Here is a 22,022-nt window from a genome sequence, read left to right as displayed (position 1 = left end):
TAAGTCACGAGATCTATATCCTTGGATTTCAAAAAGTTTTTCTAAATCAGTTTAACATATATGAAACAAATATTTTACCATGCATGCGCTTCGTCTGCCATCCTCGGACTTCTCTTGCTTAACAGGTCCTGAAAAGCTACACACGTCCTCTTCTGTGCCAGGTTCCTGCTTAACCTTCACCGGATCAGATTTAAATGCGTGTCTATCAATATTTCGACTACTGGAGCCACAACTGTGTAACGGAAGAACAAAGGCATTCAATGCAGAGTAAACCGGTACGAGTAATCAATAATGCCCAAGAAAGAATTCTTCTCAGGCGGTGAACACAATATCTGTAGGGGGGCAAAGCACCCTAAAATTATTTTGAAATGTGCAGACAATGGTGATAAGGGAAATAGAGAGACGGAGAAAGCGAAATGGGTAGATAAATCGCAACATTAATCTTCATGCGTGAAGTAGCAACATATTCCGCAGCTTTGTACACGTTCCATGAAAGGGCGAACAGCCATTTTCTCACCTTCCTCGGCTGCCTGTGCTTGATGTGCTGGGAGGCCTTACTGGGGTGTGAGAGTTGGTTAAACCTGAAACAAAATAGAAATATTCATTAAGATGCAGTAAACATTCGGCAATATATTTTTTTCTATAGAGCTCAAAAACGTTTTGTCCAGTCTTATTTTTTTTTGTACAATGGAAGTCAAAGTCAACAGGATAAAACACACATCTTATATTAAAAAGCAAAAAAACAACAAAAAAAACCTCAAACAGGACGGAGAATATGAACGGAGGCTTAGAAAGTCCCTAGGACATCAGTGCTTACTTGGCGCTCCTGGAATAAAGTAGGAAATATAACTAGCTGGAAAGAGTCTCTAAAGATCAATGGAAAAACAGGAAAATGTGCTATTTTGCTCTATTAAATGATAGTGTAGTGCACCCTAAGGTACATTACAACATGAAACTGGAAACACATTATAAACACTGCTTAGGTGACTGCGGACTCTCTTTAAACTCCGCAGTCTCCGCTGGTAACATTTCTAAGCAGTCACATTATGGAAACGCCTTGGTTTTGATTATGTAAAATTCATAAATTAAAGCAAGAACAAGCTGCAAAGGGTTTCCTTTAAGTTTACAGATTGGCAGGAAAATGTAATTGAAGTGTGAGTTGTTAAGAGAGTTTGTGCAGTGGTGAGACCTTTTTTAAATGTATCGTTCTAATGTAGTATAGATGTAAAAATGTAATGTGGATTTTGAGGCACCAGCTCTATTTCATCAATTATATATCAGAGACCTCCTTTCAGATAGGAGCCGCTCTTGGCAACCCCTGCAAAACAGCTGATTTTTGCCAGGGGAAGCGGTGACCAGCCAGACATCTCACATGCAGTGGCGCTCGAGTCCACCAGAGCAGGAGCCGCTCACCAGCGGGGAACACGACTATGACACCCATTTGACTTAGGCCGGATTTACACGAGCGTGTGCTTTTTGCGCGCGCAAAAGGTACTTAACAGCTCCGTGTGTCAGCAGCATATGATGCGCGGCTGCGTGATTTTCGCGCAGCCGCCATCATTATGACACTCTGTTTGTATGTTTGTAAACAGAAAAGCACGTGATGCTTTTCGGTTTTCATTCATACTTTTTACTGCTGTTGCGCGAGTCACATGTAAGTGCTTCCGTGCGTTGCGCATGATTTTCACACACCCATTGACTTCAATGGGTGCGTGATGTGCGAACAACGCACAAATATAGGACGTCGCGAGTTTTACGCAGCGGACACACGCTGCTTGAAACTCACGGACAGTCTGCACAGCCCCATAGACTAACATAGGTCCTTGCGACGGACGTATATCACGTTCGTCTAAATAAGCCCTTAATAGGGCATTTGAACAGGGGTGGTCTTCAGGAGACAAGCACTTTAATATCAGTTTTACTTTGGCTACTAGAACTATCAGATTTTTTATTATGTATACAAGCTTAATACACATGTATACACGCTTAGTCTCTTCAATTAAATGCTATTAAAAATAGGTCTAGTAGGGAGATGAAGGAATGATTTTCCTCTTTTTCCTGCTGTGATCCAATTCTGATATTGGTTAAAAATAAATAAATAAGGGAACGCACACTTGAACCCTTAGTTTAATTACAAACTTCTAATGGTTTTCCAAAAAAGAGGGAACAGATCACCAAATCTAAACACAAAATTGTATTTTTGAGCGAAAGAATATTGCCGTCTAAAACAATATATGTACCATTAAAAATAACAGGACAACAACAACCATTAAAGTCAATAGAGACCACCAGTATCCGCCATAATTCGTTTGAAAACGGATTTAGTATAGTCTTTTTTTCTTTAAAATCATTGCTGTGGTACAGAAAACTGGGAGGGAAACTGGTGCCCAAACTAACCTAGGCTCAGAAATAAAACTGGCCGGATCCAACTGATGGATGTCAATTCAGACTTACCTGTTGATCCTGGTGACATGGCAGATGGTCCTGGGGATGGATTCATAGTGCTTGTTGGCTGTGGAAGCTGATGACCAATTGAAATGTACCTACTTAATATATGGTCTAAATTGCTCGATCCAGCATCTTCCAACTGCAAAATGAGGAGGAAACATGACCATGTTATAAACAAATAAATGTAACAAAGTGTAACACTATATAAATAGATATAATAAATAAAATCTACCATATATGGCAAATTTTAATATTGTATTCACGAGGGCGAGTCAAAAATTATCCGCGCTCTAAAATAAATTCTACAGCCAATCAACTTTCAGAAAAGACAAATACATAATCTCCCACTTTGTCCATCTGTCAACAAGCTTTCATATTCTCACATTAAAAAACGTTCTAGGCTGAGCTGCAACCCCCAAATGCACCGCTGTCTTCGCCTCTTCATCAGACGTGAATCTTCGTCTTCGTAGGGCTTCTTTCAGGGGACCAAACGGGTGAACCTTTATCCAATAGAATCAGTTTACGCGCACACAATATTGTCATCAGTTGTAGACGTTGACTGGCCTCCGGCTCCTTCTTCATAGCTGACACTTGTGCGCGCGCCCTTCCTTGAACTTCGCGATCCATTTATACACACTTCTTTAAGACAAACACTTTCTCCATACTGTGCCCAAAGTTTTCGATAAAGATTAGCACCAGACACACCCTCAGACCACAAAAAAACTAACCACTGCACACTGCCGCCCTCTCATGTAAATCACAAGTGGGGCAGCCATAGTTTCTGGCACCGCAGTCAAAAATAAACAGACGTAACACATTCAAACCTGCACAGTAGTGACTGGGAAGACAGCTACCTCGTATGAAAAGCGCTCATAAGACAGTGCGGGTCAACAGAAATAACCGGAGCACGGATAATTTATGACTCACCCTTGTATCTCTTCATCCATGTGAAAATGAGTAAAATGTATTTAAAAGATTCAATTTTCTATAAAGAATCCATTTTATATTTTGAAGAATCAGCTGTTTCTCTGCAAGATTAAATTTATGCTAAGGCTGCGTTCACATCTGCGTCAGGGCTCCGTTCCGACTGAGCTTTCCGTCGGAATAGAGCCCTGACGCAGATGTGCACATAGCCCAAGACTATCTGGGAATTTGTGCGTTTACCATTCCTTGTTATGAGAAATTGGCCTGACGTCTCATACTGTCTGGGAACTCATTGATTTACCAGTCTTTGTTATGAGAATTAGACCTGTAGACGTTGCAGCTGTAAAATTGTTATGAGAAGCGGTGTCTTACTCATGATTTCCCATGAGAACCTCATCCTACTCATGATTGGCTGAGCTTGACTAACTCCCCATTGTACGTGATTGGTTGAGCTAGAGCCAACTTCTCATTTGTAAGTAATTGGCTGAGCTCAAGCCTACTCCCCTTTTGTGAGATACTATTGTAACTACATTCTAACAATAAACCAGAGAAGGATTATTTGGGTATACAAACATGTATCTGTCTCTTACTTCTCTCCGACATAGATATAACTTATGGATTTGGATCTGGGCGAGTGACTGACTGGTGTCCGTTGACACAACCACCCAAACGATAAGTGTATAAGCAGGAATTCTTCTCTCTGCCACAGGGCTCAGCACAATATACTATACTACACTACTCCTCTAGGCTCATGAACATCGTGTAAGCCCCTGGCATGTTATTTTTAGCCTGCAGAATGAATGCAGCTCTGGACTAGAAGAAGGAAAGTAACTCCTTATCACAGTACAAGATAAGTAAAGCACACCGAGAAGGACCAGTCTAAGTGTGTAATAAATTTATTAGCCAAGAAATTCTGATAATCCAGAACCTCGACGACTATGAAGGTACAGGATTAATGGAATTTTACTGTCCAAAACGTTACTAATCTTTTTATGTACAATAGGTCTATATGTAAAATGTTTAAAAAGGTGAATATATGCTTTTACTCTTATCGGACAACATTTACTCATACACTGCATTTGGTTTTCAAAAATAAACTAGCAGCTCATGAGAACTGTAGAACAGGCCATACAATAGCAAATGCTGCAAAACAACCCACATTAACAATGCCAATTGAAGTATCGGGATTCTGCCTGCAACTTTGTAGAATGCCATAGGCTTCGTTCACATCTGTGTCGGGGCTCCGTTCATGGGTTCCGTCGGACCTTTTCATCAAGGGAACCCATGAACGGAACCCAAAGTGAAACAAACGCAAATAGCTTTCCGTTTGCATCACTATTGATACCAACGGTAACGCATACGTTGCAAATGGTTTCTCATTGTCGCCGTTCTGTAAGGTTTACGTTGTTTTGATGGAATCAATAGCGTAGTAGACTATGCTAAGGAAAGAAAACCGGTACTAAAATCTAGGAGACAGCGCTATTCAGATCAGATAACCAGTACAACTTATATGACCTAGTGACCGGTCCACTTTAAAATTGTATTTGTGCTACATTTTAGGCCCCATGCACACGACCGTAAAAATCGTCCGGAATTGCGGTCCACAGTTACAGACCCATTCACTTCTATTGTCCACGGACACCTTACCGTTTATTTACGGGAAGGTGTTCAGGCCGTAGAAGTGTACCGCAAAAGATAGGACATGTCCTATCTTTTGCTTTTTACGGTACTTTGTATGGGAGCAGGGGTCAAAAATGCAAGCGGCTGTCGGCGGCCGTGCTCGCAATCGCGGCTAATGAATACGGGCGCGGCCGTGTGCATGAGGCCTTACACATTAGTTAAATGTATTCAAGTTGGCATAGACCCGCCACCTAGCAAGGACAAACACAATGGTCCCTATGAATAAAGACGGTCTCAGAGAAAAAGTTGTCCTTGTTGCCCTTAGAAATCCGATTGGCTGCCTTAGTCAACAAGAATACCAAAACTTACAGTATATATATTATAAAATTCTAAAATAGTGATTATGCCAAAATGCAGGACAGCAGGGGACCAACAACAACCTGAATTCTACATAAAATATCTCTTCCATTTAGTTAGAAGTTATTTTATATTTGGGAACAGCGATTTATTTTTGTAAGGCCAGTAAGCGTTCGCTTTTTGGCACATATTGGCGGTAAATATTTGCCAGTTGATACTGGCAACTCTAAAGCGTGTACAAATAAATAAATATATATATATATATATATATATATGAGGATACATGACATATTTCATGAGGAAACAAACAATTTGTTTAATGTAGGGTAGAAAGGCAGGCTGCCAAACTAAAAGAATACCAAATCTATACTAAAGCGCCTCTCGTAATGAACTTTAGAAACGTACAAACTAAAGCTCTTTGTTATCCTATCGTATACAGTTGCTCAAGAGCAAAGATTTCCTGATTCCGGGGGGGATAATACAGTCTAAAATAAGAAACTTATTGCAGCAGCTTAAAAGGAACAGTAAAACCATGAATACTTTAACGCCTGGCGCACTGACCTGAATTTGTGGGATGTCGGGTAAACAAGGAAGGTTCTCTGGATTGGTTACAGATGGTATTAATTCTATCGATGTAACCGACGGGCTGGTTGGACCTCGGTTTGCATTCGCCATGGTTGCTGTAGTAGGGCTTGTAGGATTCATGGCGTTATTATGGATTGAGACTACTGGAAAGGGACCAGCGTGCCCAGGATTAGAGTGCTGCTGGAAGGAAAGAAAAATCCATTCAATAAATGTCACTTTCTGGACATCTAAACATTAACAGTGTTACATTGAGGGGTAAAAAAAAAAAAAAAAAAAAAAGCACTAAAAAAGTATTCAAAGACTAGGTTTATTATATTTTAGAATGTATAAATACATACAGTACACTATGGGTGCAAACATACAAATGAGCAGTGTGGTTTGATACTTAATAAAAGACCGCTGCCTATAATGCCAGAGTAATGGAAGGTCTTGGAAGTAGATCAGTAAAATATGATAATCACCAGTTTAGTGGAGATGACAGGGCGGCAGGATTCTCAAGACTCTCCTGGGCCCTAAAACCATTTTATTTTTACCAAAAGCAGTAAAAGCCCATTGGGGATTATGGTGACAAATTCCCTACTGACTGTAGTTTCAGTAGGTCTGGATTAAGTTGTATTAACCTGGCCAAACCTAGATGGTCTACAGGGCAATAAGGCATAGATCGAAGAGAAGCTTTTACTTACTGATAAAAATACACTCATTCTCCACTAAAGTTGCCACTCAGAACTTCCCTCAGTAATCTGTATTGTAATACATTTAGTTTTAGTAGTAAATTCATTTCATTAAGCTGGATCTGCTAGTGTGGACCATTTATGATCGTCGTAAAGGATGTGTGATAATAATAGGCTACGTGCATATTTGCATAAAAATAGTGGGGGTTTTTTTCCATAAAAAAAAACCGAACACCCCGCCATACCTCACTGAAAGTTAATGGGGTTCGTTTAGCACCAGTGGTATCCATCGGATCCGGTGGAGCTTTGTGGCTATAGCTATTAACAGAAGCCACAACGCGAGTTGGAACATTGCCTTAACAAAAGCAACACGTGTATTGACTACTTTTAAATGCTTGTGAAATTCCTTTGCCTAGGTACAATATTTTAGTGGACGTATTTGCCCAGGAAAATTAGACTGGCATGGATTGCAGTTAATATACCAAACGTCATAACAAAAAATTTAATGAATAAAAAAATAAAATATATATCTGGTAGAAGTAATGCTTTAAAGCAGGGGTGGGAAAACTTTTTTCTGCCAAGGGCCATTTGGATATTTAGAACACCATTTGCGGGCCATACTAAATCAACTTAAAAATGAGCCTGCTATATTTGGTCAAATATTTAATTAACTCACCCCTAATGTGATGCCTGGAACTGCTTCCCTTTGGTGAGGCATGTGATATTAGCCGGTATTGATGATGTTGCTACTGCGTCGGTCAGTCTGGAGCGCAGTCAACTCTTTGGTAAGTTTTGAAAAGTACTCCCAGCAGTAAGTTGTTCCGACTTACGTAAAGGGGTTTTCCCATCAGGGACATTTATGACATCTCCACAGGATATGTCATAGTTCAGATGGATACGGGTCCCACCTCTGGCACCCGCACCTATCTCTAGAATGAGGGCCCCTAAACGCCGTTCTACCGCTCTGTGTTCCGGCTGATTTCCGACCATGAAGAAGAAAACAGTGAAGCTCGCTGAGCTGTTTCCATAACTTCCATAGTAGGGAATGGCAGTTATGGAAGCAGCGTAGCATCCAAGTTACGCCGTTTCCGTAACTACTTTTCAGTTCTATGGGACTTACCGTACCAGCGTAGCTCAGCAAGCTACGCAGTTTTCTTCTTCATGGTGGGAAATCACAAGCTTCAGCAGTAACACAAATAGGTAGAACGGGGTTTAGGGGGCACCGTTCTAGAAATAGATCTTAGACCCAGAGGTGAGACCCGCATCCTGACATTAATGACATATCTTATAGACATATCATAAATGCCTTTGATGAAAAAAAAAAACCTTTAAGTCATCTGACCTCACTTCGAGTCAGTAGGGTGGGCAGACGGAGCCAAGGAGGGAACGGTATGGCGGCAGCGGTGGTCTGAGGGATGTCGGGATGTGCTGTGACAGGAGTGGACCAGTCCGGACACCTGACGTGAGGTGTCCACTCCCGGACCGGCACAGTCCAGTCACTGGACCTCATGTCAGGTGTCTGGACTGGTCCACTCTTGGGCCGGAACACACCGACCTCACTTAGACCGCCGCTGCCATACTTGGCTCCATCCGCCCTTTTCCTGCTCCTAAATGTGAGCGAGTCGGGCGGACAGAGCCAAGCAGCGAATGATGCGGTGGTCAGAGTGAGATCAGGCCGGACGAAAGGATCCTATGGGCCGGACTTTCCCCACCCCTGCTTTAAATGGCCATCATGTATTTTGGGTTTCATTAATTAAAGAAGCCATCTGGGGACATCTTTTAGTCAAAGCAATTCTGCTATAGAAAGCTATACTTTTTTTTTTTATCAAAATCTGTTTTTATTAGTATTTAAGTACAAGAATTACAATACAATTACATGTATAATACATCAACACATAACCTTTGTCTTTCAACAGGTCTCAATTAACATGTGCCAAAAAAGTAAACCATTGGTATATACATTAGTTGCCTGTGTAACTAACATAAAGCTAGCAGGAGCTTCCCATGACCTCGCAAACGTAATTGAGGCCACGCAAATTATTAACACAATTTACATATCTTTAGCTATACTTTTAAAAGTTATCCGCTCCGGGCCACAGTTAGATCACGTGACCTGGACTCTGACATGGGTTCAGTGTCAGCGGGTCCTGTGTGTCTCTGACATGCAGGATCAAGCTATTACTGATCACATCCAAGTTATGAACTTAATAGGTGGATCTTGCATCCGCTGTCACTGAAGCCTTCAGTGCTGTTGACCTAAAGGATTCAGGTCTCAGCGCGAAATACAGATGCTCTTTATACAGGATAGAATGCAGCTATCTCTCAAATAGTTAAAATAATGTTTCATAAAAAGTAATTAGAAAGTTACTCTAAACAAATGGATAGACATTTTTATTTAAAAAAAAAATAATTCAATTTCAAAAGCCTGGGAGCTGGTAAAAAACACAGTATACTGTAATACATAAGTCTAGCAGCATATTGTGCAAGCGCTGGTTCAAGTCTCCTAAGGGGACTAATAAAAAAACAGTTTGTTTAGTTTTTAGTAGTAACACAAAAAAAATATACATTTTGTATCACCGTAATCTTATTGACCCACAGAGTAAAGTTAACATGTCGTTTTTATTGCGCGATGAACACCGTAAAAATGAAACAAAAAACAAAAATGGTGGAATCACAGTTTTTCCCATTCCACCCCACATATTTTTCCAGAACATTATACAGTAAAATAAATAAGACCATGAAAAACTACAACTCGTCCCACAAAAAAAAAAACAAGCCCTCATGGCTATAGACGGAAAACTTAAAAAAAAAAAAAAAAGTTATTGAGTTCTACAATCCCAGGCACAGCCACTCTGGATGTGTATGATGCCGTACCTGTGAAGTGTGAAAAGGCTGTTGCGACGAACGCCGCGGCCCCTTCAGTCAGCTGATCGGCAGGGGTTCCGGAATTCAGACCCCCACCGATCGGATACGGATAACCTATCTTAAGGATACACCATTAATAAAAAAAAAAATGTCCGGACAACCCCTTGAATTAACCTTAGAGCCCCTTTAAAGTTTGTGTATAACCATAATAAAAATGTTCATAAAAACAAGAACTCTGAAGTACGATATGTTTTTATTTCAATATATAAAATCTATGAAAGATTACCTGTCTTTGGAGATGAGGTTGCATCATTGAGTATTGAGGCCCATTGTGACGAGGTACCCCTGGCATTCGATTGGCATTCTGTGCAGCATTCTGTGCCATTCTCATCTGATGCGCTTGGAAAGATACGCAGTTCATATTATTTCTCTGCATGGTTTGCATGCTGATTAACCTTGGAGGCTGCAAATAGTTCCATTCTTTGGTTAGCATTTTTAGTAAAAATTCAGTTACTTATACAAAATTAAAAAACAAAAACAAATAGGAGGCTGCATTCAGAACAGGATTTTTTCTAAAAGGGGTAGACCCAGTCCCACAAAGGACATTTATCACCTATCCACAGGAAAATGAATATCCTGTAGATAAATGTCTAATCGCTGGGGGCCCCACCACCGATCACAAGAGCGGGGATCCCAAATCCCTCATTCATCCTCACTGCACGACCGAAATGAGGAGTTTAAATGGAGTGGCGGATCTGCATGCGGCCAGCCGCGCCATTCATAGAGTATGGGGCCAACAAAAACAGCGATCAGACATCTGTGGCTAGATGATAAACTTGCTTCATGGGACAACCCCTTTAGGACAAAATACATAAACATTTTATAAATTCCACCATGAACACAACTATGGAACACTTGTAATAAAACATTTCGACAAGTATTTTCAGACTTTCAGCACCTGTCAGTTTTTATCTGACTTGGTCACTATAGTTTTTGAATGAAGCGGCCATTGTGCTAGATTGTAGCGAATGGGACTTCTGAAATCATGTTTGCTATAGGACTTTCATTTGAAATACCAAAAATTATCCATTTGCAAGACTCCCCTCCATCAGCTTTAATTCCACCCAGGGAGCAACTTGTTACACGAACATCTGACCGAAAACAGAGTAGCTTATGACAAGGAAAGGTTACTGCTCAGTGGGGTAGTGTATGGTATTATTTGGGACAAGGCAGATCCTGAAAGGAACCAAAATAAGAAACTTAAAATGTAAAGGCTCTTGTCCAAAAAGTCAAGAACAATGCCATAAAACGGAATATGTAAAGGAGAAATTACTAGTGACAGTGTCTACATGCTTAGGGGTTACCAAGGATTTGACACGCGAAAGTGCTCATTATTTTTAATACTTTTGTGCATCAATTCTGTTCCTGAAAGCAAATCTCGCCCTTTAACCTATGACCATTTTACCTACGACCATTGCTACGGATTTTAGAAAAATCTCACCAATCAAATCTGATTTCTTCAAAGACGTGATCGGATGCTACTGTAGCTTTGAAATGAACCATTCCCCCCTCCATTGTACTTGCCTGTTGATGCATTACTTGTGGGCCAGATGGTCTTTGATGTGGAACAGGTGGTTGGACCATCCGCATTTGCTGGAGCTGCTGGTGTTTTTGAGCATACACCTGCTGTTGCATATGCTGGAGTCGGAGTTGTGCTAGGTTAATTTGTGCAGGGGGTTTATTTACATGATTTGCTCCTTGGGGACCTTGCCCCACAACCACATTAGGAGCATATCCAGAAGTTGGCTTATTTTCAATAATAAGATTACCTGGAGGGGAGGAAAAAAAAAAAAGGAAAGCATGAATATGGAAACAGACATCATGAACCAAAATAGTTACACATTAAAATAACAAAATAAAACTCCAGGAAAAAATTAAAAAAAGCAGCAGCATTGTAACCCACTCTTATTATTCATTAGCGGATACAGTTTGCTAGATCATGGCTCAAATAAATTCAGACCGTTGCTACTCCGTACACTGCACAGTAGATTTTCAGCAATACAAAATCACAAAGCTTGGTTACTTGTAAAGGCATGCTGTAAAAAAAGCATGGTGCGCCTTTTTTGAGAATTTTTGTGACCATGGATCAATCATTTTCAATCAGCTGTCAGGTTCCCTTTATAAAAATCCAGTAACATTTGGAACTTTGGGAATTAGCTCGTTAGTGGATCGGCACCACTCTTAAATCAAACACATCTACTTTACAGGAGGTCAGTGGACTGTCGCTGTTAGAAAGGAATGCATTTATGACAGCTGTCAGAAGTCGACATCTTAGTGGCCTAACATAGTTGAGAAAGAAGACTCCTAGTTAAATATGAAACGTTGAAAAAACAGGACAACGGCTTGGAGCAGATCTTTGCGGTGATCAGTGCAAATGTCACTTCCCTTCCCCTGCAGATCAGCAGGTGGAAGATTTGGTGGAAGCTTTATTTTGAAGCTATGTACCAAATTGGGAATTCTAATGAAAAGTGATATTTTACAAATTGACCACATTTTCATACAGACCACCAGGAATTCCCCCCATCAGCTGAAATTCATGACTAGAATTATAACTTTTCAGTACAATATAATGGTCGGTTAGCCGTGGTACAGACATGTGTTATAGAATATCCTTTCATGAATGGGGGTCTTTTTTGATCTCTGCATTTCCTGCGTGCCCCTATACACAGATCATTGGTTACGGTAATCTGCACACAGGAACGTGCAGAGGAGACTTGTACAGGTCTTTTCTTTCCAGCATGACTCCGGTTCCCACTCTGCCCCAGGAATTCTGGTAATTTAGTTTTTTCTTCCCCGTTTTCTCCCCTTCTTATTGGAGTGTGGAGCAGCTTACATGCAGTGTTGCTCATTAAGTTATTTTCAGGTATCACCACCTGATCGAGGTTTTTTCATGGTTTTTATTTTTAACCCCTTAATGACCAGCCTATTTTACACCTTAATGACCAAGCCATTTTTTAAGTTTTTTCATCGTCGCATTCCAAGAGCTATAACTTTTTTATTTTTGCGTCGACATAGCTGTATAAGGTCTTGTTTTTTGCGGGACAAGTTGTATTTTTTAATAGCACCATTTTGGGGGACATATTATTTATTGATTAACTTTTATAAACTTTTTTTTTGGGGGGGGGGGGGAATAGAAAAAAATCTGATATTTCGCCACTCTTTTTCGCGTCTTAAATCTACAACGTTTACCGTGTGATATAAATAACACAATAACTTTATTCAGCGGGTTGTTACGATTGCAAAGATACCAAATTTGTATAGTTTTTGTATGTTTTACTATTTTTACACAGTAAAAACGCTTTCTTTTCAAAATTATTTGTTTTTGTGTCTCCATATTTGAAGAGCCGTAACGTTTTGATTTTTTCGCCGGTGCGGTTGTATGAGGGCTTTTTTTTTTGCGGGACGACTTGTAGTTTTTATTGGTACCATTTTGGAGTAGATGCGACTTTTTATCACATTTTTTTCAAGTCAGGATTCACAGAAAACAGCAATTTTTCCATAGTTTTTTATTACATTTTTTACGGCGTTCACCGTGCGGATTAAATAAAGTAATAGATTTATAGTCGTGGTCGTTACGGACGTGTCAATACCAAATATGTGTAACTTTTTTACTTTATTTTGTTTTTTTAATAGTAAAGCAGTTTGTAAGGGGAAAAGCTGGGTTTTTCTTTTTTTTTTTAAATTAACTTTATTAGGCCTCATTCACACGGCAGGGTTTCCCGGCCGGGTGCCGGCCGTTCATAAATCGGCCGGCACCCGGCTGCATTAGGAATAATAGACCCCTAATGGGGCTATTCACACGGCCGATTTTTTGACGGCCGGGAAAACCGCCCGTCAAAAAATAGGACATGCTCTATTTTCGCCCTGGTACCCGGCCGCCCCCGGGATGTGTCCCGAGTGACGGCCGGGTTTTCCGGCTCTTGCGCTCTATCTCCTCCTCCTCACAGCGCAGAGTGCATGTGAGGAGGAGTTGATGCCATTCTGACGAATGGCATCGCTGTACAAGGTGTGGCAGGGCCGGGGTGTACAGCAGGTGGAAGGGAGCGCTGCGCTGGCTCCCTTCTCCTGCTTGTTAAAAGCGCCCTGGCCCGGCGACACCTTTGATGGCTGATGCTGCAGCTGCTGCTACTACTGTAGCGACGCCACTATAGCAGAGCGGGGAGGTATCTCCCCGCTCTGCTATGTGCTAGCCGCACTTTAGCTCCTTGAAGGAGCGGAATCCCCGTGTGTTCGGTGATTCCGCTCCTGGACAGAGCGCTTGATGTCTCTGTCCATATCTGGGCAGTGACATCAGGGGAAACTCCTGAAGCGGAATCCCCGAACACATGGGGATTCCCCTTCAGGAGTTGCCGATGATGTCACTGTCCGGATCTGCCCGGCCCGGCACGGATGCATAACTTTATGCAAACCGGCCGATTTTACCGGCCGGCACTCGGGCTCGGACGCGACCCGTTCGTGTGAATCCCGCCTTAAACTTTTTTTTTTACTTTACCAGTCCCACTAGGGGACTATAATATGCGATTCTGCGATCACTATTATAATACACTGCAATACTTTTGTATTGCAGTGTATTACTGCCTGTCCGTTTAAAACGGACAGGCATCTGCCAGGTCATGCCTCCGGCATGATCTAGCAGGCATTCGCTCCAGGCAGACCTGGGGGCCTTTATTAGACCCCCGGCTGCCATTGAAGACACAGACACTCGGCGATCGTATCGCCGGGTGTCGATGGGAGAGAAAGGGAGCTGCCTCCCTCTCTCCAAAACCACTCAGATGCGGTGCACGCTATTGTGCACCGCATCTGAGGGGTTAAACGGGTGAGATCGATACTTCTATCGATCTCACACGGCAGAGCAGGGACGCCCCCAGCCCTCAGCTGCCTCTAGCAGCCGAGAGCAGGGAGATTTGACGCTCCCTGCTCTGTTTACTTTATCCTGATGCAGTGCCGTAAAAAGGCATTAAATTTGTTTACATAAATACTTAACTGAAAACAGGTAGTAGATCCTAGGTCTGCTGACAAATTAGCAAAAATTTGCAGTGTCACTTTAAATGCCAAATTTGAACAATCTTTACAGACAAACTGACAGACAACCGGAGTCCTGTAGGGGGGGGGGGGGGGAAACGCTTCAGCAATTCATAGCAAATTATGGAGGTCCCTATGGAACCACAAGGATAAAAAAAAAACTAAAAAAAAAAAAACTAAAAAAAAAAAAAGAACCTGGCAAAAAAGGGGTCTTGGGTATAGACTCCATTGTTATAGAAACCTAATGGAAGTGACAACCATAGGCAAAAAAATATAGTTATGAGCGGTAAATAGACTGGATGGTGGAGAGAAAAAAAAAAAAAAAGCTTACTTTTGAGAAATAAGATATGGGAGAACATAAAACATCTTTCTTTTAATACCTTTCACATATGAAACCTGGATATAAAAGTAAATACATCATACGCTTACCTAAATTAACTACATTCTTTGCCCAGAATGTTGGGTCGCAGTGGAACCGGACTGCTCCATTTGCTGCTGGTACTGGGTCACATCGAGCCTTTAAAATGTGACGTAACTGAAAAGTGATCTGGAAGAAAAAAAAAAAGGATACCTGGAATTGAGAAATGGCAGAAACGGCACAAAAAAAAAATATCCACAAGTTGATTGAAAAATTCAAGCCTTGCAAATGTCTTTTTGATTTATTTTTATTTGTTAAAGTGGCTCTGTCACCAGATTCTCAAACCCCTATCTCGTATTACATGTGATCGGTGCGGCAATGTAGATAACAGCAACGTTTTGTTTGTTTTTTTTAAAAACTTTCATTTCTGGTCAAGTTATGAGCTATTTTATATATATATATGCAAATGAGCTTTGAAATGGACAACTGGGCGTTTTTTTTCCGTTATGTCCAACTGGGCGTGTATTGTGTTTTTAACTGGGCGTGTTTACGTGTATGACGCTGACCAATCAATGACCAGTCCGCGTCATACACTCCTCTCCATTTATTTACACAGCAGCGATGTGCAGCCACATAAACAGAGATTAACGTTACTGCAGTGTCCTGATAATGAATACACATGAAATACAGCCTGGACGTCATGTGTATTCATTATCAGGACACTTCTGAATCTTTTCTGTGAGATTTCCAGCAAGCCACGCGTAATCTCGTTAACCTCCGTAATCTAGCGAGATTACGAGGTAAACGAGATTTCGTATCCGTTGCTGGAAATCTCCCAGAAAAGATTCAGAAGTGTCCTGATAATGAACACACATGACGTCCAGGCTGTATTTCATGTGTATTCATTATCAGGACACTGCAGTAACGTTAAGCTGTTTATGTGGCTGCACATCGCTGCTGTGTAAATAAATGGAGAGGAGTGTATGACGCGGACTGGTCATTGATTGGTCAGCGTCATACACGTAAACACGCCCAGTTAAAAACACAATACACGCCCAGTTGGACATAACGGGAAAAAAAAAAACGCCCAGTTGTCCATTTCAAAGCTCATTTGCATATATATATATATATATATATATATATATATATATATATATATATATATATATATATATAAAATAGCTCATAACTTGACCAGAAATGAAAGTTTTTAAAAAAAACAAACAAAACGTTGCTGTTATCTACATTGCGGCGCCGATCACATGCAATAGGAGATAGGGATTTGAGAATCTGGTGACAGAGCCTCTAACTATAGAAGCTCCTCTTATGCATATACGCTAAGTAGGAAATACACTAACATATAATGAGCTAAGAAACGTGGATTTCAGATTTTCATCTCTTCCACAGATTCTTTATATTGTTGAACATTACAATTTTATATTGAAGAGGATTCCATCTTAGCACTGGTTTATAAGTACTAAATAGGCACATTATTCCAAAAATATGACTTACTAGACGTTTGCTGTACAACAATGCTGTGCTGCTGCCGCTTGCGATTGCCCAGTTTGTAAAAGTCATTACATGTTTCACCTGTCTAGAGAGGCCAGTTATGTCATTTTGTTGCTGTACAAGTTTAATTTGTCGTTCTTTTGTGACACTCTAAAAACAAAAATAAATAATATTCTACAAATTAGTACATATTTATAATAAGATTTAGTAACTATAGTTGTATATCCTTGATTTATGTAGTCCAAAAGTGTAATACAATGCAAAAGTAAGATGTACTGCAAAAGTGGACCATTTTCTCCAGTGGCCAGATACATAAGAAATATACATTTAGGAGGTTTAAAAAGGAACACCCCAGGTGAAACAGATACGGAATTCAGCCTACTGCAGGGCCTATGGGGCGCTGAGTGACACAGGAATTCAAAGACCACAAAACAGAGAATCAGGCACTGCCCCTGCCACCCTGCACTAGGAATAATAAACTATAAAAACTGTCTGGAAACCTAATAGTGTCCAAATACAGCTCTTGTTGGTACTGCACATAAAAGCCCTCAGGAGTAAGGCTTCGTTCACATCTGCATGGGGACTCTGTCAATAGGTTCCGTCTGAGCTTTCCGTCAGGGGAACCCACGAACGGAATCCAAAAGGTTTCCATTTGCATCACCATTGATTTCAATGGTGAAGGATCCAGTGCAAATGGTTTCCGTTTGTGTAAGGGTTCCATTGTTATGATGGAATGAATAGCGCACTCGACTGCGGTATTGATTTTGTCAAAATAACAGAACCTTTAAACAACGGTGACAAACGGAAACCATTTGCACCGTCTCCGTCACCATTGAAATCAATGGTGATGCAAATTGAAACCAATTCCGTAATGGGTTCCCCTGGCGGAAAGCTCCAACGGACCCCATGAACGGAGTCCCGACGCAGATGTGAACAAAGCCTTCGATACAAGGAATGTAAACGTGTCGGAATCTGCATGAATTTTCCACCGTGTAAACAAGGCCTACGATAGAGGTGAGGGGAAAAAAAAGCAATGTGAACTCCTTGGGACTTTCTGGAAAATCAAATGAGCAGCTAATCGAAAAAAATAATAATTGTGGAATCCATCAAGATCAGTTTTTTATATTGTAATATTCATAGGCTTCGCATCTAGATAAATTCAGTCAAAAAGCAGATGGTCAAAAGTTATAAGGTCGGAGTGGTGTGAGGAACACATGAGGCGCAGAAGAAATAAAGGCAGCGTTGTGTGAAAATCACTGAAAGGATATCATTGCATTTGGTTTGCCAGAAAGACACCAATCAAATGAAAGGAGAAAAAATTGTGAGCGGGTTGATGGCAGATTTGCGGCAGAATTTCCGGCGACTAAAAATCCATTTCATGCATCTGAATGGGGCTGTTTTTGCAGCATGTGCCAGGATTCCTGCAAGCCTTATTCAGATGTATGGAACAGTCTCAGAAATTTCTGCAACAAATCTTCAGTGTGTGAATATAACTTAACAGGTCTATAGTCGTCTAAAACACCAGGGACTCGAAAAGCCACGACAAAAGCAAACGCATTTCCGCGCTTCCTAGCTAGGAGCTGTTTGCAAACAAAGCACACAATGATTCGCTACCAGCGCTGAACTATAAGTGCCAATTTTGTCTCTACTTCAAGGGTGCAAGACCATGCATTCCATCAATACAATCATTGAGGTGTGTATATAGGATAGGCGGCTAAAGGGAATATACATTCCCGATATTCCTCACTGGCCGTTCTGCCAATATGGCTGTATTGCTCCTTTGATCACTAGTGCCAGTGGCAAAAGGAAGGGAAACCGTTTCAGATTCCAGCTCTCTTGCTTATATATTACAAAATGGCATTTTGTATATTCCACATTTTTAGGCAAAAGTTGGCAAAGGAGTAAAAAAAAACAAAAAAAAAACAATTTTTTTTTAATCCCAGAATTACTTCTAATAGAATGCATGTAATAGGCAAAATAAATAATGAAAAAAAAACAAAACAACAAATGAGCACATTTACTAAAAAACATGATCCAGTAAAATGTCTTTAATCCAGCAACCGACAGTCTAGAAATTGTGATGTTCTGCACATATTTCTGGCACAGAACTGCATAAGAAATCTCACTTTACCAGGAGCGAAAGACCATAACCAATGACCTTAGAAGAATATTGTAGGTCAACATTTTATTTTATTTTGGGTTGTCTTCCTGGAGCTTCTCTAACCATATTAGAACGTTTCATATAATTTTCTATGGCTATAATAGAATTTAGAACATTTGATAAACAAGTACTCGTCAGGTTGAGTTATTTCCAGATTAAAGGAATCTTAGATTTTATTTTTACTTAAAATATATAAAATGGATAGCAAAATATATAAAGAAAACATCAAAAAGCAAAAAAGAGTCTCCTACCTCCAGCTGCTGAAGAAGAGATTTGCCCTTCTTATTAATTTCATTTATTAATGTGAAGATAGCAACTTTAATTTCCTGTTCCACTCTTTTATTAGTTTCATTCACTTCTTTTATCCTAAAGAACAAAAGAAACAATGAAGGAGAGTCAACATAATCCATGTCTATATAAATCAATAAGGAAGGGGAGGGATCCTTCAAATGTCATAACTTAAAGTGGCTGTCCACTTTTGACAAGCCCTTGGCAGGGCCCCCAAATTAAGCTGATCACAGATTGTTTTGCTACTGAAACGGCCAACAATCAGCTGTAATCTGTGGGGAGACCTAGCAACAAGCGTTCATTTCCCTTGCAGCACCACCACAGGAGAAATTAAGCATTACATGGTGCCTATTGAAAACAATGGGATGTCAATGTCTTTTCACGGACACTCTTTGCAGCTGCTGGGACTCTCAATGCCCTAATAGTAGCATTTGAAATAGGGTCTGTCAACCAGACGACCCCTTTAAATTATGTAAAAAGTATGTAATGTTTTAGAGTGATAGAATAAAGACATTCACACATGCCGATTTTGCCGTTCACACAATGTGGAAAGAAACCTTCAGTTTTTAGGACATGGGCACCAAGGATCGCAGCATTCCCAAAGTACAGAGAATGAAAGTAAAGACTGACTAAATAATTTCATCAGTCTTATTAGATAGGATTTTGTCCCACTTGCTTGTATATGTATCTATCTAGATATCTATATCCCCTTACCATTTGAATTAGAATATCAAAAAGTAAATTTATTTCAGTAATGCAATTCAAAAAGTGAAACTCATATTATATAGATTCATTACACACAGAGTGATCTATTTCCAACATTTTTTTTTCTTTTAAAGAGAACCTTTCACCTGCCCATACACGTGCAGCATGTTCTCGTGGGAGGGAACACAGCGCAAGCCGCCCTGACACTGTCCATAACGGATTGGACAGTGTCAGAGCGAAGATATCACGCCCCCTTGCCATTTAGTTAGAAACTCTCCATTGACAGTTCAAGGGTTTATTTACATATCGGGCGCCGAATATAACGGCACCAATATGTAAACAGAGGAAGTTAGAAAAATTATTTCAAGTGAAGACTGTTTGTGAAGCCGTGTATATTACATGCTGCACATGTGTGGGCAGGTGAAAGGTTCTCTTTAATGTTGCAGATAATGGCTAACAGTTAATAAAAACTAAAAAAAATGTATTAGTGTCTCTGAAAATTAGAATATTGGGTAGAAATTGAAGATTGTAGACTCGTGGTGTCACACTCTAAATCAACACAAAACACCTTCAAAAGGTTTCCTAAGCCTTTAAATGGTCCAACAGTCTGGTTCAGTAGGCTACACAATCATGGGGAAGACTGCTGACTTGACAGTTGCCCAGAAGACAGTCATTGACACCCTTTACAAGGAAGGTAAGCCACAAAATGACATTGCTAAAGAAGCTGGCTGTTCACAGAGTGTTGTATCCTAGCATATTAATGGAAAGTTGATTTCCAGATTAATGGTGGTAGAAAAAGATGCAAAAGCAACAGGGATAACCGCAGCCTTGAAAGGATTGTCACGAAAAGGCCATTCAAGAATCTGGGGGAAATTCACAATGCGGCTGGGGACAGTGCTTCAAGAGCCACCACACAAAGACGTATCCAGGACATGGGCTACAACTGTCGCATTCCTTGAGACGTCAGAAGTGTCTTACCTGGGCTAAGGAGAAAAAGGACTTGTCTGTTGCTCAGTGGTCTAAAGTCCTGTTTTCAGATGAGTCAATTTTACATTTCATTTGGAAATCTCGGTCCCAGAGTCTGGAGGAAGAGGGGAGTGGCGTCAATCCAAGTTGCTTGCGGTTCAGTGTGAAGTTTCCAGTCAGTGATGGTTTGGGGAGCCATGTCATCTGCTGGTTTTGGTTCATTGTGTTATATCAAGTCCAGAGTCAACGCAGCCATTTACCAGGAAATTTTCGAGCACTTCATGCTTCCCTCTGCTGACAAGCTTTATGGAGAGGACTTCATTTTCCAGCCGGACATGGCACCTGCCCACACTGCCAAAAGTACCAATACCTGGTTTAATAACCACAGTATCACTGCGCTTGATTGGCCAGCAAACTCGCCTGAGAATCTATGGGGTATTGTCAAGAGGAAGATGAGACACCGGACCCAACAATGCAGACGAGCTGAAGGCCGCTATCAAAGCAACCTGGGCTTCCATAACACCTCAGCAGTGCCACGCCGAATTGATGCAGTAATTCATGCAAAAGGAGCCCCGACCAAGTATTGAGTGCATATACTGGACATACTTTTCAGTGGGCCTACATTTCGGTTCGAACGATAATTTTTGAAATTGGGCTTATTTAACATTCTGATTTTCTGAGACACAAAATTTTGGGTTTTCATTACCGGTTAGCCATACTTTACATTAAAAGAAAAAAAATGCTGAAAATAGATCACTGTCTAATGAATCTATATAATAGCGAAGTTTCACTTTTTGAATTACTAAATAAATTACCTATTTGATGATATTTTAATTAATTGAGAAGGACCTGTATGTGTTTTTTTATAGACATTTTACAGTAAAAGAAACAGTTAAGTCAGCATTTACTATAGTACGAAAAAAAAAAGTCTAACATGGGCTTTTGGGAGTATGATCAAAAACAGTCATGCATGAAAAGGTCATCCCCTTGAAGGCTTTTGAGCAAGTTGTAACATACTTTGTATTCTATGGGTCTCAATGCATTCAAACATAGAAAAAAAACAGACTTTAGCCCAAAGCAACCAGATTTGTTTTTATTTCTATACTATGGTGCAAAACAAAATAAAAAGCACTGTAAGGACAAAAAGGCTGTTGCATTTATTTTACATGAAGACAAATAGTTCAGAAACAAATTGCAAATATTGAGAACATTTTCCATCTATTAATTTAATAACAGTTTAACGCTACCTGTTCTGAACCTGAGTAGCAGCAAAATGAACATAATTCTTTTTTTCCAGGAGCTTGGCCAAAAGGTTCTCAATAGCACCCTTCTGGTTCTGAAAGGCCTCCTCCAAAAATTGGTATCTGATAAAAAAAAAAGAACAGATTTATTAATAGAATCGTCAATAAGAAAGCAACAAGGCCATATTATTTCCTGGTAACACTTCCCTAGACGAAGTCTATGGTTTCCTATATATGGCTGA

The 22,022-nt window shown here is 40.4% G+C and overlaps 1 protein-coding gene across 4 annotated transcripts in view; it reads right to left on the bottom strand.

Moving 5' to 3' along the window:
* The window catches only part of TRIM33 (tripartite motif containing 33), a 116,838-nt gene that overhangs the window by 37,200 nt on the left and 57,616 nt on the right, over positions 1-22,022 (bottom strand). For 2 of the 4 annotated variants that reach the window (XM_075853819.1, XM_075853821.1), the window contains exons 5-14: positions 21,787-21,903; positions 18,832-18,946; positions 16,423-16,569; positions 14,982-15,099; positions 11,055-11,299; positions 9,757-9,933; positions 5,911-6,114; positions 2,455-2,587; positions 518-581; positions 79-232 (exon numbers count right to left, since the gene is read on the bottom strand). In XM_075853819.1, coding sequence (XP_075709934.1) covers positions 79-232; positions 518-581; positions 2,455-2,587; positions 5,911-6,114; positions 9,757-9,933; positions 11,055-11,299; positions 14,982-15,099; positions 16,423-16,569; positions 18,832-18,946; positions 21,787-21,903 — 1,474 coding nt within the window. The remainder of the gene's footprint in view (positions 1-78; positions 233-517; positions 582-2,454; positions 2,588-5,910; positions 6,115-9,756; positions 9,934-11,054; positions 11,300-14,981; positions 15,100-16,422; positions 16,570-18,831; positions 18,947-21,786; positions 21,904-22,022) is intronic. The other 2 variants (XM_075853820.1, XM_075853822.1) reach the window with 1 other exon arrangement.

The sequence above is a fragment of the Rhinoderma darwinii genome, chromosome 2 (assembly GCF_050947455.1).
Source record: "Rhinoderma darwinii isolate aRhiDar2 chromosome 2, aRhiDar2.hap1, whole genome shotgun sequence".
Taxonomy (NCBI): Eukaryota; Metazoa; Chordata; class Amphibia; order Anura; family Rhinodermatidae; genus Rhinoderma; species Rhinoderma darwinii.
The sequence above is the reverse complement of the archived record's forward strand: the minus strand, read 5'-3'. Positions and strand labels throughout refer to the sequence as shown.